The 26,991-nt window shown below is 40.3% G+C and overlaps 1 protein-coding gene across 7 annotated transcripts in view; it reads left to right on the top strand.

Moving 5' to 3' along the window:
* LOC126428302 (lysine-specific demethylase 4C-like) overlaps positions 1 to 26,991 on the top strand; it is a 383,324-nt gene that overhangs the window by 21,067 nt on the left and 335,266 nt on the right. For all 7 annotated transcript variants that reach the window (XM_050090225.1, XM_050090224.1, XM_050090228.1 and 4 more), the window contains exons 6-8: positions 1,733 to 1,886; positions 15,877 to 16,025; positions 20,261 to 20,425. In XM_050090225.1, the coding sequence (XP_049946182.1) occupies positions 1,733 to 1,886; positions 15,877 to 16,025; positions 20,261 to 20,425 (468 nt within the window). The remainder of the gene's footprint in view (positions 1 to 1,732; positions 1,887 to 15,876; positions 16,026 to 20,260; positions 20,426 to 26,991) is intronic.

The following is a 26,991-nucleotide window of genomic DNA, read 5'->3' on the forward strand; positions in this document are numbered from 1 at the left end:
GAGGGGATGGCACTTTTTGTTTGCCTGCTACTGATTAGATGACTGTCAACAGGACCTTCTGACTTCCTTCTGATGATTGCATGCTCCATGTCATAAAAATACACACACACAACCAGATGCTCAGAATGGAATAAAAGCACCACTTAGACCATATTTTTGGAGTAATCTGAGGCTATGGTTCGTTTCATGTACTCAACAGGCGCCTTTTGTGCAAAAAGTGTTCAGATGTCGTTTGATCACATCCTTGGAGGCCTAATAGGTCAGGAATAAAATGACAAGACACACTCTGCAAACTTGAGAAATTGTCCCGAGCTCGAGGCACCCGTGTTGACAAATTTGTTCACATTTCTGAAATATGGGAAACAGTTCATGCAAAACTGCCTCTGCTGGTACCAACTTGGTGACACTATTGCAGTTGATGAGCAGTTACCCGAGAAAAGGAATGTGCAGATTTACCTACTAGATGCCAAACAAACATGCCAACTTGGACTCAAGTTTTTAATTGCTGCAGATGTGGTATCTTAAGTGCACTTGCAAAGCTGAAGACACAACCAGTAATAGGGAAAGTGTGTCATTCTTTGCCTTGTGGAGTCGTTTCTAAACTGAGGAAGGAACGTGACAACAGATAGTGCCCATCAGCTTGCCACAAAATTCTGGCAGAAGAAAACGTTGTTAATGGGAACAATTCTGATCCGCTTCCCACAGTCATCCTAAAATAGACTGATAAACCAGGGGGCACTAGAACAGTGTACTGAGGGAGGAAGAATAAGAATGGCATTATTCTCAGCATTCTACACCCAGAAGCAGCAGTGAACAAAGAAAGCAAGAAGAAACTTAACTGTTACCTTCTAAACCACCACCAAGTGTGCTCTGAACATATGGGCATTCAAATAACTTTTAACTATTCAACTAAGGTTACTTGCAGGAGACAGTTGATGGGTGTATTTTACAATATCATAGAGATTGCAGCAGTGAATGCGTGGATCATCTTCAATCACGAACCAGAAATAACCTGAACAGGAATGTGTCCATTCTTCAGCTGGTAAGTGAGCTCATGAATGGGGAAACAAAAAAGAGTGGGCCAGGACCAAGAAACCCAATTTAATGAAGGAGAGACTGTAGGACTGGACAAAAGAAAAGTGTCAAACTTGAATACCACACACAAAAAGGTTTCTTAATCAATTTATTTATTTAATTATCAATGAGGCTCCATAGTGCCATGTGAGGTATAGTTACTTTGTTATGGAGTGCCATGATATTAGTTTTTCATTATTTGCTTTGAAGGGTATTTAATTGTAATGTAATAATTAAAAATCCTTGTTAGAATACAAACACTAAAGAAATGAAGACAACTGCTAATCACATACTTGAAGCATGGAACAGTGGATAGGAAAAAATAAAAGTTGAAGCATGCATTTCAATATTCAAAATTGTCCTCCTTCATTGGAAGTAAATTCTGTGATTGTGGTAATCAGTAAAGTGAGTTGCAGTTTGCAGAATGAGCTTGGATGGATGTTTTGGTTGGCCTTATGTGGTTTCTGTGTGAACAAATACATTTCCAAACGGTTAATATTGTAAAAGAAGAAAAAAAAATTTCCCCTAAGACAAAAAGAGATTTTCAGGATCTGTGTGTTATCTTGAAGGAATGAACATTCATCTTCAAGCATAGCTTGAAATTCGCTCGTATGGTACTGCTATTCTGTGTAATTAATTTTGTCCTTACCTGTTTCAGGTATGCCATCCCACCAGAGCATGGCCGCAGGTTTGAGCGGTTGGCAACAGGATTTTTCCCTGAGGCTTCAAAAAGCTGTCCTGCCTTCCTGCGGCACAAAATGTCGCTAATATCTCCGAGAGTAATGAGAAAGTACTCTATTCCTTTCAATAAAGTGAGTAACTTTCATAGCATGTGTGATACTCTTTACATTAAATAATTTAGGAGTAAAGGAGATAACTCACCAAATAGCAAAAATGCCGAGTCAAGTCATTCACAGGTACATGCAAAACTTGCAAGCTTTAAGAAAAACTCCTTGGATGAGTTAGAGTTGTCTCGGAGACGTTTTTTGTCTGTTACACATTTTGGTTGAACTGTTTTATGTAAATTAACTAAAGATGGCGATTCATTGCTGGATGTTGCAGAAGAGCTTCTGTTTTCTTGCATTTTTATCAGATTTCTCCTTAACTCATTTATTGGCTTCTCAAGGATGAAAGATAATGAGTCAATGGAAGACAGTATGAGGATAATGTATGCAATGGATGTATGTGTGTAACAAGCCAACTGCTATATAAAGACAAGTCATTTAATGTTGTTACCAAAAATTTGGAAAAATACTTCATAATTTTCCCCAATACTCTTAATAAACAGTCTTTCTCTTTGACTGTGTGAAGCAAGTATAGATGGCACATAGTAGCAGTCCAATTGCACTGGGGGCTGGCAGTGTGAATGGAATAACAAGATACCCTGTGTAAAGAAATAACAAACCAGTTGTGTTAAAAAATTTTTTTTTAACATGACTAGTGTGCTATTTTTTTCACACCGGCATTCAAATACAAATGCTGAAACTGATGACCAACAATCTAAATTACAAGATTGGTCTTTATGGTGTTTTCCTTCCCATTCTTGCTGTAAGGGGGATGAGCAAGCTTCTACCTTGTTGATGTACAGTTCTTAAATATACAGCTCTAAAACTGGCAGTAATGTGCAGCTGATAATTTTCCCCCTCCGACACTTAAATATTTTTTCCGTGGATATATCGAAAATCTTTTTTAAATATATTGACGACCAATAATGATGTTTTTTTAAATACTGATATATCAGAATCACGATATTTTTAAAACTATTAGCAGTCCCAATGCTTACTTAATGAATGGGAAACTTTATTCTCAAAAATAACAAGGAGTTCTTGACTGATTTACTTCGAATTTTTACACAGTACGGAAATAAATCATTGGACAGACATAAACTACAATTATTTTCTTATTATATTGTATAGTAATATATATTTAAAATCTATAGTACTATAGAACGACAAGTCTTGTTATCAAAATCTCAAAACTCTTTGTCGATTTATTTCAGATTTTGAAACAGTACCCTAACAAATGTTCAGATGGGCGTAGGCCTATTTAGGTCTCTTCATCTCTGCGTAATGAACTGAACTGTATTCAAGCATTGGTCGCACTCTCCAGTTTTTATTCTCCACCCCTCCACTTCCCTTGATTACCAAATGGACAGTTCTTGATGTTTCTGGCTGTCTGTTCTCAGTCTATTCCTTGTTTTAGTAAAGTTATGCCAGAAATTTCTATTTTCCCCAATTCTATTTAGTACCCTCTCATCAATTATTTGGTCCACCTGCTGAATTTTCAAGCGCTGTTCTCTTCTTGTTTGAATTGCTTACTGTCCATATTTCACTTATGTACAAGGCTACAATGCAGACAAATAACCATTGGAAAAGACATCCTACCACTTAAATTTAATTCATTGTTAACAGAATCCTCTTTTTCAGAAAGGGTTTTCTGAGTAATGCCAATCTATATGTTGTTCTATTTTTCCATCATCAGTTATTTTGCTGCTACTTTTAATGTGTCATTTGCTAATCTAATTCCCTCAGCATAGACTCATTTAATTTGTCATAATTCTATTATCCTTCCTTTACCTTAGTTCATGTTCATTACCCCCACCCTCTTCCTCCAATGCACTATCCTTTCCATTCAGCTGCTCTTCAGAGTCATTTGCCATCTCTAGACAGTAATATAGTGCCATCAACAAATGGCAAAATTTTTATTTCTTCTCTATTAAATTTAATTTCTACATCAGATTTTTCTTTGGTTTCCTTTACTGCTTGCTCAATGTAAGGATCGAATAACATTGGGGATAAGCTATAAGCCTGTCCCATTCCCTTCTCAGCAACTGTTTCCCTTCCATGCCCTTCGATTCTTATAACTGCCGTCTGGTTAAGTAGTCTTTTGCTCCCTGTATTTTACCTTTGCTACCTTCAGAAATTCAAAAAGCGTATTCTAGTCATCCTTAACATATCTTCTAAGATAAGTCATAGGGCCAGTATTGCCTCACATGTTCCTATAGGCTGTATAACCCCTGGGACAATCAGGAAATGCGACAAATAGCTGGGAATTTTTTCGTCCAGGAGAAAACCCGGAAATTAATTGTTTTAGTTTTCAGTTAAATTTTTGTGGTTTTGACTCGTACAAACTGATACTCTAACAAAAAATTTTACGTTAGCCCACTACTGCAGAATACTGCAGCAGTAAATCATAAATGAGAGAAAAAAAAAAAATAAAACTTAGGTTGCAAAAGAAATGTGTCATTTATTGTTCTGGTCTTCAGACTGGTTTGATGCAGCTCTTCGTGCTACTCTATACTATGCAAGCCTCTTAATCTCAGGGTAACTACTGCAACCTACATCATTCGGAATCTGCTTACTGTATTCATCCTTTGGTCTCCCTCTACGATTTTTACCTCACATGCTTCCCTCCAGTACTAAACTGGTGATCCCTTGATGCCTCAGAATGTGGCCTACCAACTGATCCCTTCTTTTAGTTAGTTGTATCACAAATTTCTCTTCTCCCTAATTCTATTAAATACCTCCTCATTAGTTATGTGATCTACCCATCTAATCTTCAGCATTCTTCTGTAGCACCACATTTTGAAAGCTTCTATTCTCTTCTTGTCTAAACTATTTACTGTCCATGTTTCACTTCCCTACGTGGCTACAGAAAAGACCTCTTGATGCGTTAATTTATTCTCAATGTTAAGAAATTTCTCTTCTTCAGAAATACTTTTCTTGCCATTGCCAGTCCACATCTTATATCCTCCCTACTTTGACCATAATAGTTATTTTGCTTCCCACATAGCAAAACTATTTACTACTTTAAGTGTCTCATTTTGTAATCTAATCCCCTCAGCGTCACCTGATTTAATTCGACTACATTCCATTATCATCGTTTTGCTTTTGTTGATGTTCGTCTTACATCCTCCTTTCAAGATACTGTCAATTTTGTTCACTGTTCTTCCAACTCTTTTGTTGTCTCTGACAGTATTACAATGTCATCAGCAAACCTCAGTCTTTGTTTCTTCTTCATGGACTATAATTCCCTACAGTCTTGTCTCACTTCCTTCTCAATCACTGCTTCCCTTTCATGCCCCTCGACTCTTAGAACTGCTATCTAGTTTCAGTACAAATTGTTAATAACCTTTCGGTCCCTGTAAATTACCTCTGACACCTTTAGAATTTGAAAGAGAGTATTCCAGTCAACATTGTCAAAAGCTTTCTCTTATTCTACAAATGCCTATCTTCTATGGAAGTCGTTCGTATTGCCTTGCTTGTTTCTACATTTCTCCAGAATCCAAACTGATCTTCCCTAAGGTTGGCCTCTACCAGCTTTTCCATTCTTCTGTAAAGGATTAGTGTTAGTATTTTGCCGTTGTGACTTATTAAAGTGACATTTTGGTAATTTTCAAACATGTCAGCAGCACCTGCTTGCTTTGGAATTGGGATTATTATATTCTTCTTGATGTCTGAGGGTATTTTGCCTGTCTTGTACCTCTTGCTCACCAGGTGGAAGAGTTTTGTCATTACTGTCTCTCCCAAGGCTACCAGTAGCTCTAATGGAATGTTGTGTACTCCTGGGGCCTTTTTTCTACTTAGGTCCTTCAGTGCTTTATCAAATTCTTGTCATCTTACCCCTATGTCCTCTTCCATTTCTCTAACTTTGCCTGCAAGTACATCTCCCTTGTATAGCCCCTCTGTATACTCCTTCCACTTTTCAGCTTTCTCTTCTTTGCCTGGGACTGATTTTCCATCTGAGTTCTTCATATTTCATACAGGCAGTTCTCTTTTCTCCAAAGGTCTCTTTAATTTTCCTGTAGGCAGTATCTATCTTACCCCTAGTGATATATGCTTCTACATCCTTACATTTGTTTTCTAACCTTTCCTGCTTAGCCATTTTGCACTTCCTATCGATCCCATTTTTTAGATGTTTGTGTTCCGTTTCTCCTACTTCGTGTATTGCATTTTATATTTTCTCCTTTCTTTGATTAAATTCAGTATCTCTGGTGTCGCCCAAGGATTTCTAATAGCTCTCGTCTTTTTACCTACTTGATCCTCTGCAGCCTTCAGGACATGCGGGTACCAAGCAGCAATCGGTATTGTAATTGTCAACTGTCGAAGCTGCGTTGGTAAAGTACCAGAACTTCAAGCGCTGATAGAAAGCACCGAAGCTGAAATCGTTATAGGTACAGAAAGCTGGCTTAAGCCAGAGATAAATTCTGCCGAAATTTTTACAAAGGTACAGACGGTGTTTAGAAAGGATAGATTGCATGCAACCGGTGGTGGAGTGTTCGTCGCTGTTAGTAGTAGTTTATCCTGTAGTCAAGTAGAAGTGGATAGTTCCTGTGAATTATTATGGGTGGAGGTTACACTCAACAACCGAACTAGGTTAATAATTGGCTCCTTTTACCGACCTCCCGACTCGGCAGCATTAGTGGCGGAACAACTGAGAGAAAATTTGGAATACATTTCACATAAATATTCTCAGCATGTTATAGTCTTAGGTGGAGATTTCAATTTACCAGATATAGACGTGCCGAGTAAAACTGTGAGGGACGGGAAAAACCCACCGTGGTACAACAACAAAGTTAGGAAACTACTGCGAAAGCAAAGAGAGCTCCAGTCCAAGTTTAAACGCAGCCAAAACCTCTCAGACAAACAGAAGCTAAACGATGTCAAAGTTAGCGTAAGGAGGGCTATGCGAGAAGCGTTCAGTGAATTCGAAAGTAAAATTCTATGTACCGACTTGACAGAAAATCCTAGGAAGTTCTGGTCTTACGTTAAATCAGTAAGTGGCTCGAAACAGCATATCCAGACACTACGGGATGAGGATGGCATTGAAACAGAGGATGACACGCGTAAAGCTGAAATACTAAACACCTTTTTCCAAAGCTGTTTCACAGAGGAAGACCGCACTGCAGTTCCTTCTCTAAATCCTCGCACAAACGAAAAAATGGCTGACATCGAAATAAGTGTCCAAGGAATAGAAAAGCAACTGGAATCACTCAATAGAGGAAAGTCCACTGGACCTGATGGGATACCAATTCGATTCTACACAGAGTACGCGAAAGAACTTGCCCCCCTTCTAACGGCCGTGTACCGCAAGTCTCTAGAGGAACGGAGGGTTCCAAATGATTGGAAAAGAGCACAGATAGTCCCAGTCTTCAAGAAGGGTCGTCGAGCAGATGCGCAAAACTATAGACCTATATCTCTGACGTCGATCTGTTGTAGAATTTTAGAACATGTTTTTTGCTCGAGTATCATGTCGTTTTTGGAAACCCAGAATCTACTATGTAGAAATCAACATGGATTCCGGAAACAGCGATCGTGTGAGACCCAACTCGCTTTATTTGTTCATGAGACCCAGAAAATATTAGATACAGGCTCCCAGGTAGATGCTATTTTTCTTGACTTCCGGAAGGCGTTCGATACAGTTCCGCACTGTCGCCTGATAAACAAAGTAAGAGCCTACGGAATATCAGACCAGCTGTGTGGCTGGATTGAAGAGTTTTTAGCAAACAGAACACAGCATGTTGTTATCAATGGAGAGACGTCTACAGACGTTAAAGTAACCTCTGGCGTGCCACAGGGGAGTGTTATGGGACCATTGCTTTTCACAATATATATAAATGACCTAGTAGATAGTGTCGGAAGTTCCATGCGGCTTTTCGCGGATGATGCTGTAGTATACAGAGAAGTTGCAGCATTAGAAAATTGTAGCGAAATGCAGGAAGATCTGCAGCGGATAGGCACTTGGTGCAGGGAGTGGCAACTGACCCGTAACATAGACAAATGTAATGTATTTTGAATACATAGAAAGAAGGATCCTTTACTGTATGATTATATGATAGCGGAACAAACACTGGTAGCGGTTACTTCTGTAAAATATCTGGGAGTATGCGTGCGGAACGATTTGAAGTGGAATAATCATATAAAATTAATTGTTGGTAAGGCGGGTACCAGGTTGAGATTCATTGGGAGAGTGCTTAGAAAATGTAGTCCATCAACAAAGGAGGTGGCTTACAAAACACTCGTTCGACCTATACTTGAGTATTGCTCATCAGTGTGGGATCCGTACCAGATCGGTTTGACGGAGGAGATAGAGAAGATCCAAAGAAGAGCGGCGCGTTTCGTCACAGGGTTATTTGGTAACCGTGATAGCGTTACGGAGATGTTTACTAAACTCAAGTGGCAGACTCTGCAAGAGAGGCGCTCTGCATCGCGGTGTAGCTTGCTCGCCAGGTTTCGAGAGGGTGCGTTTCTGGATGAGGTATCGAATATATTGCTTCCCCCTACTTATACCTCCCGAGGAGATCACGAATGTAAAATTAGAGAGATTAGAGCGCGCACGGAGGCTTTCAGACAGTTGTTCTTCCCGCGAACCATACGCGACTGGAACAGGAAAGGGAGGTAATGACAGTGGCACGTAAAGTGCCCTCCGCCACACACCGTTGGGTGGCTTGCGGAGTATAAATGTAGATGTAGATGTAGATTTCATCTCTCAAAGCTACACATTTTTCTTTTAATGTATTCCTTTCCCCTGTTCTTGTTAATTGTTCTCTAATGCTCTCTGTGAAACCCTCTACAACCTCTGGTTCTTTCAGTTTATCCAGGACCCATCTCCTTATATTCCTGCCTTTTTGCAGTTTCTATAGTTTTAATCTGCAGTTTATAACCAATAGATTGTGGTTAGAGTCCACATCTGCCCCAGGAAATGTTGTACAATTTGAAACCTGGTTCCTAAATCAATGTCTAACCATTATACAATCAATCTGAAACCTTCCAATGTCTCCAGGTCCCTGCCATGTTTACAACCTTCTCTCACAATTCTTCAACCAAGTGTTAGCTACGATTAAATTATGCTCTGTATAAAATTCAACCAGGTCTCTATCATTTCTTTCCCCGACTCCATATTCCCCTTTTACTTTTCCTTCTCTTCCATTTTCTACTATCGAATTCCAGTTCCCCGTGACCATTAAATTTTCAGCTCCTTTAACCATCTGAATAATTTCTTGTATCTCGATATACATTTCCTCAATCTTCTCCTCATCTGTGGAGCTAGTTGGCATGTAAACTTGTACTACTGTGGTGCATGGTTAGCTTCGTGTCTATCTTGGCTACAATAATGTTTTCACAATGCTGTTCATAGTAGCTTACCTACGTTCCTGTTTTTCTACTCATTGTTAAACCTACTCCTGTATCACCCCTGTTTGATTCTGTATTTATAATCATGTATTCACCTGACTGAAAGTCCTGATTCTCCTGCCTCTGAACTTCACTAATTCCCACAATATCAAACTACAACCTATCCATTTCCTTTTTTAAATTTTATACCGTCCCGTTTAAGGAATCTGACATTCCATGCTCCGAATCATAGAATGCCAGTTAGTTTCTCCTGATAACGACTTCCCCCTGAGTGGTCTCCGCCCAGAGATCAGAGTGGGGGACCATTTTACCCCCGAAATATTTTACCCAAGAGCATGCCATCATTATTTAACCATATAGTAGAGCTGCATACCCTCAGGAAGAATTACTGGTGTAGTTTCCCCTTGCTTTCAGCCGTTCACAGCAAGGCTGTTTTGGTTAGTGTTGCAAGGCCAGATCAGTCAGTCATCCAGACTGTTGCCCCTGCAACTACCGTAAAGGCTGCTGCCCCTCTTCAGGAACAACGCATTTGTCTGGCCTCTCAACAGATAACCCTCTGTTGTGGTTACACCTACGATACAGCTATCTATATCACTGAGGCATGCAAGCCTCCCCGAAGGCTTGGTCCATGGTTCATGGGAGGTTGCGTCATTTACTACAAAACACATTGCACACAAAGTGTCTGCCAATGGCACAATGTGTCAAAAGTTTTAGGATGAAGACTATGCAATAATTCATAACAATAAACTGCTTCCAATGAATGTGATGTTGCAGTGCTTTACATTGGGGTCGTTTGAGCAGATGCCAATTGGCTTATGTGCATGTGCAGTTGAGTCGTGTATGAGTAATACCTTCTCTCATTTTGGCAAGGCAGTAGCAACAAACAGCCAGATATTACCCAGAAAAATTTTTTCTGGTGCATCCAAGCTGCCAGATTCGCGTATGCGCAGAGGAGTCTTGAGTTGTAGTGGGGAGGGGGATAGTGACTCGTGTTTACGTTTAGTGATTTTGCTGTTTCCTCTTTGTTTACAGGTCTCACCTCATATGAAATCAAAATCGATTTCTGTGGTTGGGAGCTATCAAGTGAATTAAAGTACATTCACATAATTGTGGAAATCTGAAATACGTTATTAGTTTCTGTTTTCTGTGGCACTCTGGCATTATCTGCCTTGCAGAACATTAATGTTATTTTTGTCAACTTGCTAGAGATATTCGACTTCTATTAATCTTTTCCCGTGAGGCAGTCAATTTATGTGAAACACCATTGACTAGTGTCAATAGTGTCAAGTTGCTGAGATTTCGAGCTCTTCAAATTACCCGCCAGCCTTTCTCCTGAAGAAACGTGCAGCGGAAGTGCGACCTCTTGCTTTCTCCTCTCAAAATAGCGAAAGCTATAATACTGTTTTCTCTATGCGGGAACTCCAACACGCACTCTCTTCTTCTCCTCGCTCTTCCACCCCAGGACCGGATGGTATCCACATCCAAATGTTGGCTTTATCAGAATATCAGATGTTTTTCACTACTCCTGAAGAATTTTCTGTAGTTTTATCTCCACCTATTTCCATATTTCTCCATAGTCTGCTTTACATCCTTCGCCTTTATAATCGAATCTGGACCAACAGTACTTTTCCCAGAAGATGGCGGGAAGCTATCGTCGTTCCTGTTCTGAAACCTGGAAAGGACAAACATCTCCCCTCTAGCTATTGCCCCGTTTCTCTCACGAGTAGTGTATGTAAGGTTTTGGAGCGGATCGTGAATTGCCGTTTAGCCTGGTGGCTTGAGTCCCGAAGCCTGTTAACATCTGCTCAATGCGGTTTCAGAAAGCATCGTTCTGCAGTTGACCATCTTGTTGCTCTCTCCATTTATATCATGAACAATTGTCTCACAAAACGCCAAATCGTAGCAATATTTTTTGATCTGGAGAGAGAATGCGAATACCTGTTGGAGGACAGGCGTCCTCCGCACACTGTTCTCTTGGTGCTTTCAAGGACGACTGCCCCTTTTTATTCATGAATTTATGGCAGAGCGCACATTTAAAGTTCGGATGAACACTAATCTCTCTACTGTACTTTCTCCCAAGAAAACGGGGTACCCCAGGGCTCCGTGCTAAGTGTTGTACCGTTTGCCATCGCCATAAATCCAATTATGGATTGTCTCCTTCCCGATGTCTCGGACTCCCTTGTTGTGGATGATTTTGCGATCTACTACAGCTCTCAACGGACCAGCCTTCTTGAACGACATCTTCAAGGATGTGTGATTGCCGCCACTCTTGGAGCATCGAAAGTGGCTTCCACTTTTCTCCCAGTAAGACAGTTTGTGTCAATTTTTGGCATCGTACAGAGTGTCTTCCGCCTTCTCTACATCTAGGCCCTGTTGACCTTCCGTTTGCAGACGTCGCTAAGTTCTGAAGGCCACAACAACAACATGTTAGACAGAAAACTGTGCTGGTCCTCCCATGTTTCCTATCTTTCGGCTCACTGTCTGAGATCCGTCAACACCCTCTTGTGTTCTGAATGGTACCTCCTGGGGAGCGGTCCGAGTGGTCCTTCTCCGCCTCTGTCGTGCCTTAGTGCGCTCGAAATTGGGCTACGGAAGCATAGTTTACTCCTCTGCTCGGCCGTCTATTCTTCGGTGTCTCGACTCCGTCCACCACCGTGGATTGCGTTTAGCATCTGGAGCTTTTTACACCAGCCCTGTGGAAAGCCTTTATGCTGAGACTGCTAACCATCTGCAGTCCAATCGGTGAGCTGTCCTTCTGAATTGTTATGCTAGCCATCTGTCTTCCGTATCTGCTAATCCGACCCATGACTTTTTTTTTTTTTCCCGACACCTCCTGAGATTTAGGGTATGCAAGTCGCTCTTCCTCTCTACTACCACCGGGAATCCACTTCCGTCAACTGCTATGTTCTCTTTCCTTCCACTTTCCTAAAACTTTCTTGACAACTGGGGTACAGCATCGCCTTGGCTCTGCACCTGGACCTGCCTGCTCTGTGACCTTTGTCAGCTTCCCAAGGGTGGTACCCCTTCTCTCGTTTATCGTCGGGCATTTGCTGCTCTATGCGCACAAATGAAGGATGCCACATTTATTTACACTGACGGCCCAAAAACATCATTTGGTGTTGGGAGTGCCTATATTGTCGGCGACACCCCTAATCGATTTCGGCTCCCCGACCAGCGTTTGGTTTTTACTGTGGAGCTTTACGCTGTTCTTCAGGCTGTCCAATACATATCTCACCATCAGCGGATACAGTATATTGTATGCTCAGATTCGCTCAGCTCTAAAACCAAACAAAAAAAGGTAACTATTCTAATCTTATCCTCATGCTCTCTCTCTGTGAGCAATACATAGGGGGTTATAGTTTATTATTGGAGAGGTTTGCTAGATCAGCAGCAAACATTAGAAACAGTGAGTGAATATTGTTTGGTAGGCATCTGCTGAAAGTTATATCTATAATTTTATTCTGCAATTTCTTGATAACTTTGAAAACTGAGTTGGCCAGTAATGTGACAAGTTGCCCCTTTGGCCTCATCCTTAAATTCGAGTGGGTCAGAAAGTTGTCAGGAGTCTGACTTATGAAGTTCTATTTGTCAGGTTTCATCTGGTTACTTTTACATTCATTTTGAATATTGTACATTTTTGTCTATCATATGGTGTGTTGAAGGATGTTTTAGAGATTTAGGATTAATTGTTGTCTAATTGGATTGTCATTTTGTACTTTTATATTATGGAGTTGGGCCTATAAGAGCATCTTGTAGCCGGCAGAGAATAGGGAGATTTCTATGTAGGTGTATCTGGTTTTCCTCTCTTTTGCTTCAAGTAGGTAAACTAATGTAGATATCCTTTCTGTGGTGATTACTGCAGACTTCTTTCTTGTGGTGGCTTTATCAGAATATCAGATGTTTTTCACTATTCCTGAAGAATTTTCTCTAGTTTTATCTATTTCCATATTTCACCAATTACTCAGTTGTTTTGTGGCACCTTTGTGTTTATTTTAACTTCTGTCAGTATGAGTGATGCCATTTCCAAATTTGATCTTTCTGAAAGGCAAGTGGATGAAAAATCATTGAGCTATTACTTGGTTTTCATTCTTTCCAGCATCTTTCTCTTTTTTGGTGCATTTATAATGTTTGAGACGTGTGGTGTGTGGAGTTTTTGTGAAGTCTTTAGAGTCATATTCTAATAATTCGGAAGAAGCTATTTCATCTTAAACTTATTTACACTTTATATTTGTTATGCCAGTGTATTACTTCTACTGTAAACAGATGCTTGTTTTAACCTGTAACTCTCATTTTTCTCTGCGACATTTATGATTTCTTTGTGATTCAGTACTCTTATTATCTCAAGATCAATCTGAAATTCTGCTCAACAATGTTAGTTGGGGATTACTTGTCCTGTCCCCTTTCCCCGCCATTTTCCCTCTTGTTCTGATAAATGTCAATGACAGTTTTGGAGGAAAAAACCTTTGTTGCTTACTCCTAAACTTAGTTCGCAGCTCATGGTCCAGTGGCTAGCGTTGCTGCCTCTGCATCACCGGGTCCCGGGTTCAATTCCCGGCAAGGATGGGGATTTTCTCTGCCTGGGAACTGGGTGTTTGTGTTGTCCTCATCATTTCATCATCATTTGTGACTGGCTAGACTGGACAGTGTAAAAAAAAATTTGACTCTGTAAAAATTGGGACTTTGTATGGTCACTGATGACTGCGCAGTTGAGCGCCCCACAAACCAATCATCAGTAATCCTAAACTGGGTATAAGTGTAAATGCCTGTGTTTCAGATTAGGCAGGTAGACTATTATGAATTTCAAATAACTGTAATCAGTCACATTTCTTCATTCCACTACATGTTTTTGAGGATAATTTCACAATTATCAGTGGATTCATTTAAATTAATAAGACAGATATTTCGTGTGTACATGTTTTGTGAACACCCTGTGTCACTGTCGTTTGGTGCTCACAGGCTGGTTTTTGACTCTTACTACCTTTCTGTATTTGTTCTGGGTATAACCCCAACTTTCTATATTTATTGCTTTGCTAATACATTCTTTGAAGTTGCCCAGCAATATTTCCTTTTGGTGACTAGTAGTATGTTACTTCTAAAAGTATGTTACTTCTAAAAGTGCTTCCAATGTCATATGCTTTTTCTGATGTTTTTCCCATGTCGGTGTTATCAGATTATTCATACTGATTACTTCATGTACTTTAGTGCAGCATTGTAAGTGGGCATGGTTGGCAGTCCTTTATAGATTTTGTAATTTCCTGTCTCAAAGTGGTGTTTACGTCGTTGGTATATTTCTTGTAACAATAGAATTTGAGTTTCCCATTTCTCTCACATTTATTAGTGTTGTTGGTGCAGATTTAGGTTGTGTTGAGTTCGCAAATTCCAATGAAACTTCCTTCAAAGTGATCTGGGAAACAGAAATTCATGCCGCTGAGTTAGCAGAAATATGTGCAAAGCATCTTTACTTGTACAGTGGTGCTTACCTGTCAATTGTCTGTTCACTTTCCTCAAATTTCTATTTTTTCGAAGGAGATGCTCTGTTCCTGTTGCTGTAATAATGCAAACGGGAAAACACTTGTTACAGCCTCTACAGTTTCAAAAATGAAATTTAGTATGCTGCTAGTAAACCTTTCAGGATGTGAGGTCATGGTCCAAGAAACTCTTCTGTTCCTGACGTTTCGTCCCGGACTGCGCTGGACATCCTCAGAAGCACTCCTCCGCCGAGTCTTGCCGACTAATCGGTTGGACATCCGAGTGTGACATAAATACTGTGTGAAAGTGGTTGTGTCAAAGTAACACGTGATGGGAGCAAAGATAATCCTTGTCAGAAATAAAACTTAACTATCAATTGTCGCCTTGTCGAAGATAAAACTGTCTAGTGATTCTGCAGAGCTACTGTCCACGTCTCTCTAAGTTTCATTGGCTCCTCTTTCCTATTAAAATTATCCTAATGCTTATAAATTGCAATGGCTTCTGTACATAGTCGTGGATGATAATTTGACGTTGTAGATAAAATTTCTGTTTCAGAAAACTTCTTTTTGTGGTGTCCTGACTGAAGAGCATGCTCTGATACAGTTGATTTCTCTATTTCTCCTAGTCGGCAAAGACTTTTGTGCTCTTTTAGCCATGTATTTACCACACATACATGGAATTTTGTATACACCGCATGTCAACAGAGGAGGATGTTTATCCTTCACAGATTGGAGTACTTGACTGATTTTCTTTGTTGGTCTAAAGACCGGTCAGATATCATGTTTCTGTAAAATCTTATCGATCTGATCCATTACTCTGACGAGGATTATCTCTGCTCATCACGTTACTTTGACCACGCCCCCTTTCCTACAGAATTTGTCACTCTTGGGCATCTGACCGGTCAGTCGGCAAGACTCAGCGGAGGAGATCCTGTGAGGATGTCCAGCGCAGTCCTGGATGAAATGTCAGGAACAGAAGATTTTCTTGGACCACGACCTCACATCTCGAAAGGTTTACCGCAGCTGTGACATCCGACTGAAAGCCTTCAAATTTTGTTTGTTTTTTAAAAGTGAAAGATTTTTCTCTGTTAAGATGTTTGTCAAATTTTTTGTGTGGGTTAAATGTTGCGTGGTTGTCTTATTGAAAAAAGAAATATACATCAGTTTATTCTTATTTGTGAATTGTGATTGCTTGATTACAGATTACTCAGGAAGCAGGTGAAATCATGATAACATTTCCATACGGATACCATGCAGGTTTCAACCATGGTTTTAACTGTGCAGAGTCAACAAATTTTGCCACTCCCCGTTGGGTGGAATATGGAAAGAGGGCATCTCAGTGTCATTGCAGGTATGTAGATTCAGTACTGTGGAGCCTTTCATTTAATGCCAAGTGCAACAGTTCTGCAAGGCAGCAGCAGATTATTATTATTCGTATGGCATGCACATTTAGTACATTTATAATATGCAGTGGATGTCACTGCATAAAACAAAAGTAAATAGACTGAATATTAATATATAGGTTTGTAATCCATCCCACCCCTGTGACATTGGCATTCATAAAATCATTCCACATGTGATTACCGTATTTACTCGAATCTAAGCTGCACCTGAAAAATGATACCCGAAAGCAAGGAAAAAGAATTTTCCCGAATCTAAGCCGCACCTGAAATTTGAGACTCGAAATTCGAGGGGGGGAGAGAGAAGTTTTAGATCGCACCTCCAAATCCAAACAAAGTTGGTCCATTGTAACATGGGACACAATTGGGTCGAATGGATGAAGATACAGCTACAGTAGTTTGGTCCGAGTCGTAAGCTTAACATTTAAGCTTTACCAAGTAGCCATTGCTATGTGTCGGGCACTCCGTCCGTATTTATACGGGTACCCTTCCTTTTTCACGTGCTTCGTCTGGTTTGAATCGGTTGCTTATTTTGCTTTGATCTGATAAGTGCCGTTCATTTTGTTATAGGTGTTTACGTCACTCTAAGCTGAAAATGCATTATTGTACTGTGTCGTGCATTGTTTGTTGCATTGTGCTAATGAGTGTTTACGACCTGTCGCCGCTCGCGACATGGCTTGCTTTTTTTTTTGTGTGCGCTACCGCCACTTACAATAAAAAAAGAGAGGAATTGTGTCATAAGCGAAACAATGGCAAAAGACTGCTTTTAGTTGTTACTTACATTGCTGCTTTCTTTGATAATGATCAACAAGAACCATACAATATACTGCATATGATAGATGATGTTCTGAATGAGAGTTTAGCGAAAATGTTTCTCCGTTTGAAAATCTTTGCAGACACCTTATTAGTACATTACATTCTGCACAGAAATTAGTCATCTTAGATTTAAAAATCTAGTCAGTTGCCGTGCTTCATTTCTGACTGTATTATCACTATTCAGCATAAGAATAATACGAATATAAACATATGATATGTATATTCTAGCGCGTTTGCTGTTGTCTCACTCTAGTTTTGTAGTTTATTATGCAGATAGGATTTAAATGAGATAGCAGCAAACATGAAAGAATACATGGCATAATGTTTACATTCTACTACCTTTTCTTTTAATTTATTTACTGACGCAGAGGTTTTGGCGCCAGTATTTATCTTTGTGCCTGCAAAGCATGCCTGTGTAGTGCTACATATATTTGACGGCAGAAGTTAGTTGTGGCGTCACCTAGCAACATTTTTCAGAACTTCTGTTTACTCTGCACTCGATTCTAAGCCGCAGGCGGTTTTCTGGATTACAAAAACCGGAAAAAAAGTGCGGCTTATATTCAAGTAAATACAGTATTGCATTGTCGGACACGCTCCTCTCTCTCATGTCCGATAGATTGTTTGTGCGCCACAGTCACAACTTGCAGACTCCACAATACCCTATTTATACAGTGAATCAGAGCACCGGCCATACACAATGCGGACTCTCTTTAATTTGACCCACAGTTTCCCCGTTGAGTTAGACACCCACAGTATAACAGTTACATTTCTCGAACCTTTTATTTCTTGGTCATTTATGATGTGTTGACACTTCTTGTTCAAAAGATCTTTTACTTTTGTGTTACTTATAGCTAGCTGTTCAGAGTATAGTAGTGACGGGTATCTTGAACGAAGCCCATTTCTTCGTTAAGACGGGTATGTTACGATGAATGAGTAGGTCCTTATTCTCTTGTATATTGCGGTAATCTCTAAACAGGGTCTTAGTTTATGAATCTGTGGTTAGTAGATATTGCTTAGCAGGGGAAGCCAGCAAATAGGAGTTGGTCTGATTTTACCAGTAATTGTATGTATTATGCTGTTGAGCTGTGCGTCGACGAGGCTGGTATGATGGCTATTACACCACGCCAAAGCATTATACTCTGCGAAACATGAATTAAGGGCCACCAAGTCCTCTGTTAGTGTACCCTCTGACCAACCAACAAGAAGCTAGAGCAATATCATTTGAACAACAGAATTTGGTTGAAGATGCTTTTGGAAGGTCATAAATATAAAAGCTGAACAGGAGAAATTTTTGAAAACTGAGCCCAGTGGTGGGCCATTATTTAGTTTCCTTATTGAGCTTCTATTTTCACCCACGCAAATCTGAAAATATTGATTACTTACTGTGTTATTAATAAGAGATGCTGTTGTTCGGCAATTAATTATTTTCGGGAATTTGCTGGAGTAAAAAACCTTATTGACAACACAGCAAGTAAACTCTGGGTACTATGTCCAAAAGGTGGGCCACCACATTATGACAGCTATAGTAACTGGTGACTGGATGGTGTACGTGTACACTACACAGTGTATAGCTGGCAGTGTGTGCTTTGTGATTTGAAACCTGAAGATGATAACTAGTTATTCGAGGTAAAAGTCTTCTATGGTATTAGGCCAAATCACATTAAATTTCTTCTAAATGACAGACATTTGGCTCCTCTGCTATGATCTACTGGTGTTCAGTCAGATGAGCAATATCAAGGACCAGTGTTGCATTCACCTGTATAGGTGCTGACGCTGAAGAATGGCATAAAATTATTCCTGCTACTATTGGCCCACCACTATTGGATAGAAAGCTGTTATTTTACTTTTCATTTCCAGAGTTCCTGACCGCATCAGAAGAATTCTGCAGACACATGGTACACAGACCACATTTCTCAGTCAGATCAGAACACTTTTTGTGCTGCAAAATGGATACACCCGATTATCTTAAAACTGCAAGCATCCATAAAGTGATCAGTGGCTGTGGCGGTGTGCAAGAGTGTCATGCAGAAAGTAATACCCTACATTTCTTTTCTCAGCCAACGACAATGTTACAAATGTGAAACTTCAGGTTTGCATTACTTAAAGTTTCTGGAGTTTGCACTAAAATTTTCTGTTTCCTCCAGACAGATAGCGTAATTGCAGCATTGTTTCAAAATGGCATACGTAAATGACATATGTTACAAGCAGTGTCATCGTCATTGAATTTCTCACTGCGGAGAAAGAAACTGTTGGGAACATTCACAACCTGTTGTGTGCATTTTACAGAGCATCTGCAGTACATACACATATGGTTAGTCATTGGGCAAAGAGGGTGAGGCCATAATGAGAATGCAGTTTGGCATAGCTCAGATATTTGCAGCATTCAGGGAGACCATCAGCAGCTGTCAGATCTGAAAAGATGCAGCTCACTAATGTGCTCGTTTGTGATGCCAAAAGGGAGGCAGCACCATTAATTCTGAAGCATGTGTGAACACATTAACCAAACTAGAGAAGTGCTTCCACTGATTGTGACGCCATAATGACCCACCAATTCTTTGATGCTAGGTGATAATGCTCGGCCTCACCCAAGTTTCAGAAATACGGAACACATCACTAAACAGTGCTGGACAGTGGTACCCTGTCCACCCTACAGGCCAGACATAGCTCCCACAAACTTTCACTTGTTTGGGCCATTAAACAATGTGGAAGACATTTTGAGAAGAAATGGCTTTGTGACCAGAACAAGGAATGGTATTGATGGGGCATATATGCCTTTATGTCTCGCTGGAGGCAGGCCGTAGAACAGAAATATTATCTGGAAAAATAGGAAGTTCAGAAGAAACATCATTCTTTCTCGTGTTCGGTAAATAATTGTAAGAAAAAGATGTAGTGCATTACTTTCTGGGTGACCCTCGTATATTATTGAAATGGAAAGCACCGTAAAAGAATGTGTGAAGGAACACAATTGCAACATGTGATTTCAATGAAGGGCGAAATCTGACAGTGTTCAGCTAACTGTAAACACCAGAAGATCCTGAAGACGACACCAGCAGAAGGGCCGAAACTTCGACAGTGTAGAACAAATTGAACATGGTGCAGCCAACATCGTAGATGATTTTACCTTCAGTGACAACAGCCATGAAAATCTTGAGACTTGTATATTAACTTGTTGAAATGAAAGTGGAAACGGAAAATTTAGCTTAGCAATAAGAATGTAAATTTGTGTATGAGTTACATTGCCAAATGTCCCACAATGTCTGGTGTTGGTCTCTCTGTCTGTCTGTCTGTGTCTGTGTGTGTGTGTGTGTGTGTGTGTGTGTGTGTGTGTGTGTGTGTGTGTACATATTGTAATTCAGATTTTACCTTTAAGGGAGGACATGGTGAAAATCAGTATGGACACATTTGTGAAGCGTCTCCAGCCAGACCGCTACCTCCTTTGGCTGCAGGGGAAAGACGTGGGTCCCCACCCCGAGGATCCCTCGCGAAACTACGCTGCACCTCCACCCACGCAGCGTGAAGTTCTTGCAAACAAAAAGTGAGTACGGTGGTTTGCTTCGCTTGTGAATTATGTCTTGCGTGCACGCTTGCTTGTCTCACGAGTAGTAACTGCTTTTAGGAAAGTCTCTTACATAGTTACAAAAGAGTCGGGTGAAATCGTTTGCATTAATCATTTCGTTTGATCAGTTTTGATGTCTATGCATATTCTGTCTTTGCACGTGTGGATGCGTAATTGTATTTGTAGCACTGTTCAGTAACACTTCTTTTGTTTACTTTGTTTGGTTCATTTTGAGCACTCCCACATTTGCCTTTAACACACAGCCTTTGGAAATTTGTATAGAATCTAATTTCCACATTTGGTGACTCATCATTTCCATTAGTGGGCATCCAAAATTATACAAAGTCTTAGGCTGAATTTGGTTAATATGTGTCATTGATAAAGATTAGATTTAAGTTATTTTGAGTTGGGGCCTCTAGAGATTGTGTAATATGAAAATGTAGGAGCACGTTAACATTATAACTAGTCACATTATAGTTTCTTAACATGATAGACATGTTTCCAGACTTCGTACTTCGTCATCTGGAAAGTGTAGTTACAACAGAGGGATTGGTACAATTTTTCTTGAGTCGCAATGTTTATTGCAAAAATGACACAATTATGAGACAATTGCTGGCCAGTGTAACCTTCAGGAGATGACAGTACTAATACTGCTAGTAGACAGATACACTCGTGCTCATAAATTAAGGATAATTGTAGAATTGCAGAAGGTGGTGCCACACAACATGGCACTACACAAAACTCGCACTAATAGCATAGGCACATAGGGAACACACACACGAAACAGATCTGTAAGTCCACAATATTGGTGATAAGTTGAGACAACCGTCCTGAAACACGTGTGCTACAAAATGCCACTTTTTCGTGCGCATGTACCCCGACACCAATATTGGATATGATCACTATGTGCACACACACACAGGCCCCACAGCGGGTTGGCATACTCTGGATCAGGCGGTCGAGTAGCTGCTGGCATATAGCCTCCCATTCTTGCACCAGTGCCTGTCGGAGCTCCTGAAGTGTCGTAGGAGTTTGAAGATGTGCAGCAATATGTTGACTTAGAGCATCCCAGACGAGCTCAATGGGGTTTATGTCTGAAGAACAGGCAGGCCACTCCATTCACCTGATACATTCTGTATCAAGGTACTCCTCTACGATGGCAGCTCGGTGGGGCCGTGTGTTACCATCCATCAGGAGGAAGGTGGGGCCGACTGCATCCCTGAAAACACGGACATACTGGTGCAAAATGACGTCCCGATACACCTGACCTGTTACAGTTCCTCTGTCAAAGACATGCAGGAGTGTAGGTGCACCAATAATTATCCCACCCCACACCATCAAACCATGACCTCCATACAGGTCCCTTTCAAGGACATTAAGGGGTTGGTGTCTGGTCCCTGGTTCACACCAGATGAAAACCCGGCGAGAATCACTGGTCAGACTATATTGGTCTCGTCCGTGAACATAACCTGGGACCACTGTTACAATGACCATGTACTGTATTCTTGACACCAGGCTTTAAGGGTTCTCCTGTGACCAGGTGTCAGTGGAATGGACCTTGCAGGCCTCCGGGCAAATAAACCGTGTCTGTTCAGTCGTCTGTAGACTGTGTGCCTGGAGAACTGTTCCAGTGGCTGCGGTAAGGTTCTGAACAAGGCTACTTGCAGTACTCCGTGGTCACCTGCAGGCACTGATGGTGAGATATCAGTCTTCTTGTGGTGTTGTACACAGTGGATGTCGCGTACTGTAGCGCCTGGACACATTTCATGTCTGCTAGAATCGTTGCCACAATCGTGAGATCACACTTTGTGGCACACGGAGGACCCGTGCTATGACCTGCGGTGTTTGACGAGCCTCCAGTCACCCTAGTATTGTACCCTTCATAACATCATCATTTTCAACACACAGTCACCATTAGAACGTCAGAAAACTCTGCACACTTACTCACTGCACCGTACTCTTGACATGCACCAACACACCTCTGCGTATGTGGACTGCTGCCAGCGCCACCTTGCGATGACTGCAGGTCAAATGCACTGCATGGTCATACACTGAGGTGATTTAAACCCACAAACTGCCCACCAGAGCATGTATAAAAGTACATGAAACTATTTTAGTTTTCATTGGGAACAGTTCCATCCTTTTATCAGCATTTGGTGGGTGGCGTGGGGCGAGGGGAGGATGGATGGGTTGATGGAAATAAAATAAAAAGGGTCGATCATAGGACACAAAGATGAAGGGAAGACACCAATATGTGGAACTCTGAATTCCTTATGGGTGGTAATACATAAAAAGCCTACCTCTGTCACCACATTTCTCTTCTTTATTTGCTTTAACACATTTCCTCGTTTCAGCTCGGTTTACTGAAGTTTTTTTCGTACGGTATATTGTCCCAGTCAACTTTCATCATTGAACATTAGACCCAAAACTTTGCCTGCTAGTTTATTATTTATTTCCCCAATCCACTTCATGAGCTCTGTTTTTATTTACTTATATTTCCATAATATTGCAACTGTTTGGGTTGCAAGTCTCTCAAGTTTCATCCAATTCACATAACCATAAAATTTTAATCTACGTTTTCTAATGTCATTGTGAATGTCTGCAAACTGTTTGATCTCATGGCTGCTGTTTAGGCTGAATGATGGATTTTTTTGTATGATCTTTTGTTCTTTTTTTCAATGTTTTTGAATCTGCTGTGTTTTGTGTTATAGTATTGCTAGCTTTTAGTAAGTGTGAAGCCGTTATCATTAAAACTTTCGCAGTGTGTGTGTCATTTTACCTTAAAGTTCCTGGTTTTTTTCCCTGAGTCAGTCCTGTCAGTCTGCAATGCGATAGACTTCTGAAATGTTAATCTAACTGCCACTCTATTATTCATTTTTAACTTACTGAGAGGTGTTGGATAATAGACTGCTTTTACAGAAGCTTTGAAAAGTGAAACCTGATGGTGTAATATTTAGGGCTATGGTGTTGGTTTCCTTTACATGCAATTACTACTTCGTGGCTGATGTTAATATAATGTGCAAGGCATACATACGTACATGCATACATAATGTGATTAGTGTGGTTTTCATAATGATGTAATTCAGTGTTTGATTACTGCATGACTAACTTTGCCTTTTGTGGTGTAGTGGTTCTTGGTCAACATCAGCATATTTTCCTTATAACTTTGCTGTGGCAATCAGTGTATTAACAAACCAGTAATGTATTGAGATCTCAAGTTTATTTGCAGTACAACATTTTGTTCTGTAGAATGGTAATTTGTAATGAAGAAATTTGATTGTGACATTAGTTTCATTGTGGGGAATAATTTCTGACAGAACCTGTACCGTACTGTCAAACACTCATCCAATGTGTTAGCAGTGGTGCATCTTCATTGTGTATCTGAGGGGAACAGGTCCACTGCCTCCACCCCCCTCTCTCCTCCATCAGCTTCAGACTTCCACATAACTCACTTTATAAATGTTTACTACAGATTTTTATTATGAAAGTCTTGAGAAAAAATGCGTGAGGCACTGGTATTTAAGTCAGCACAGTTAATTGAATGCTGTTACAATGAGTAAGCAACCTAAATTAATGTAAGGGCATTAAAGTCTTCAGTGGGTGCTGCCAGAAATATTTTTACAGTTCAGAACAGCAGTAGGTATCCAGCAAAAGTTAAGTATTCATTCCTTGTACATTACCGACATTCGTACTTAGGTTGACATACGGGAGATGTATGGGTTTCAAGTAAAAAAATTTTTAAACTTCATGTGTGTTTATTGACAAATCAAAGCTCATTGTTTGCCATTTGTTGCGGGCCAGACTTAAACTTGTGAAAAATAATGTTGTCGAGTTGACGCCTTATCATTTCGAATGCACAGCTGAAGTCTCTTCTCCAAACCCAATGTCTTTGCAGGGGTGGCAGCAGTTTGTTGAATGATAACTTATTTCAGCTGGTCCAAATTTCCTGACTCTTGAGGTACCCATACCACCACCACCACCACCACCACCACACAACAACAACAACAAAAAGTCGCACATTAATAAGTCTGAAGACCTGGGAGACCAAGGGACATTGTCAAACCAAGAGGTGATCGATATGTCCAGGAAAAATGGCTTTGTGGTGTGTGATATAGTTCCATTATGCTGGAACCGAACATCTTTTAAAGGTATTCTTTGTCTTCTCAATTCTGGTCTCAAGAATGTTTCAAGCATATGACTGTCTCGAGTGACTGTGGTCCCATTTTGTTCAAAAACTGCTGTCCAATAATGTCAATAATGCCAATACTGCCAAGACCACACATGACTGACTTTTTCAGAGTGTAAAGGATGCTGATGAGTAAGGTGTGGTTGCCCAGGAGCCCAGTAATGTAGGTTTTGTTTATTGACAGTCCTGTTTAAATGAAAATGAGCTTCATTGCTCATCAGTAAAATCACGTTATCACTCAATAACTTGCGTACTGCATGTGAAATCTTCACATACAGCAAAATCAGAGTTGGCTTAAGTTGTTTAACAATAAGAAGTTTGTACAGACGGAAGTTTGATGTACGCATAATTCGTCTAACTGATCACAGTTGATTTTTAGCTCACTAGTGACTCTAGCTGACCATTCTGGGCTTCTAACTATCGCTTCCCTTACCCTTGCAACATTTTCTAGTGTCATTACATTGGGTCTCAGGCCTGTATGCTTCTTGTCTGTCATGTTCCCAGCTGATCTGATGTGTTCACCCATCTGAGGATTGAGTCAACTCAGAACAACTCAATGTCAGCCAGGATTTAATTGCGCACAAAATATTTGCTGCGTAACTGTATCAGACTCGCCACTTTTGATGAAACTGTCACAGATAAACAACTGATGTTGCAAGTCCCACTGCTCCACTGTTACTGAAATGCTGTCTTGTGTGAAGGAAAACTACTCCTGTCACTATGTGCTCAGTATTATACTGTTCAAAACTGTCGTGTCACCTTGTGCTTTGGTGACTAGTAGGAAACTTGTCGAAACATTGGGACACCGCATTGCCACGACTCTACTGATGACCCGACAAAATTTTATCAGTTAAATTTGCCGAGAAATCCTACATTCTCGTATATAACAAATAGTGTGAGGTAAAGGCTTTTCTAACATTTTGTCAACAAAAAGTATATTACAGGTTGTAACTATTCTTAGGATTTCTCAATACACTTTTGCCTTTTCTCAAACACTTCCTTCTTCCATATGAAAATTCCCTTCTCAGGACTGTTAACTGAAGTCATGTTTGAATATTTACTGAATTCATCTCTCTGCTTTTTGTTTCTGAAATTTTTGTCCTGAATGTGCAATACTTAACCCTACTGGTCCCATTACACTTCTCTTTTGCACTTGTTCCCTTCAGAGATATCAGAAATACTGTCCTTTCATAGTGAGACTTCATTTTTCAAAGATCTTTTGGATGCTTGTTTCATTTCCCTTACTTTCATATTTCAGTTAACTTTATCAGTCTCTGTTATATATTGCAAGCATTCTTTTAAATGTCATTAGTACTAGAAATACAGGGTGTATATAAAGTCGGGGAATACTTTCAGGTATTTATTGCACAAGAACTAAAGATGTCATACATATTGCATTTTGAAGAGAAACTCTGAAAGTTTTTACAGACATTTGATATGCGAACCATGAGTGACCTGGCAGACGTCAATACGGTAATCAAATTCTTGCCAGACCCATCCCAGCAACGCATTGCCTACTGCCGCTCCTCCCACCCCCCCTCCTCTGTTGAACAGTCTTCCCCCAAACACGTCACAAACTTTTTATTACCTGAGGTTTCCTATGAGGCTGTAACTGCACGAATAAGTGGACTACGCTAGTCAGTATAGACTTATTGTTTTGTGTCAACATGTCCAAACGTCAACACCTGACCTACTGCCCAGAGGAAAATAAGTATTAGTGTCTTGCTCATGCCTATACTGATGTAATGTTGTCCATTACACCATCCTTGGTCACCGGTAGAAGTATCTGCACTGTTACACCCTGTATTTCCAGCAGCTGCATGAGAAATAACTTTTCATGGCTTGTGTGGTTGTAGTTCTGTTTCAGTTGGTTAGTTGTTTGTGTACAAAGATATTTATTTATTTTTATTTTTTACAAAAATAGAAGTAAATTAAATTTATAATGTCTATTTGTTGTATTAATATTTTTAAACTTCACATGCATTATTATAAACTCATACAGAATCTTGTAACCCAGTTATATTTCATTCAGGCCTTGCTAAAGTAATGTTTGTTAACAAGAAACAGAGCTTTGATGAAAGTCCAAGGTGGATTTTAATACATATGAGGCTAGATCACTGCTTACCCAAGATTTCTGCAGCAGTGAATGGACATGTAGAAAAGACACAAGTTTTCTTAGATGTGTTGGCGGCATTTAAATGCTCTGCGATGCATGAGCCACACCGGCTGGGGTACCGACCGATCTACTCTCTTACGGCTCTACCAGGTGTTAATCCAGTCTCGTCTGGATTATGGGAGCCTGGCTTATGATCCAGCATCCCCTTCGGCGTTGCGGGTGCTGGACCCAATCCTTCACAGC

Source organism: Schistocerca serialis, chromosome 12 (genome assembly GCF_023864345.2).
Source record: "Schistocerca serialis cubense isolate TAMUIC-IGC-003099 chromosome 12, iqSchSeri2.2, whole genome shotgun sequence".
Classification (NCBI taxonomy): Eukaryota; Metazoa; Arthropoda; class Insecta; order Orthoptera; family Acrididae; genus Schistocerca; species Schistocerca serialis.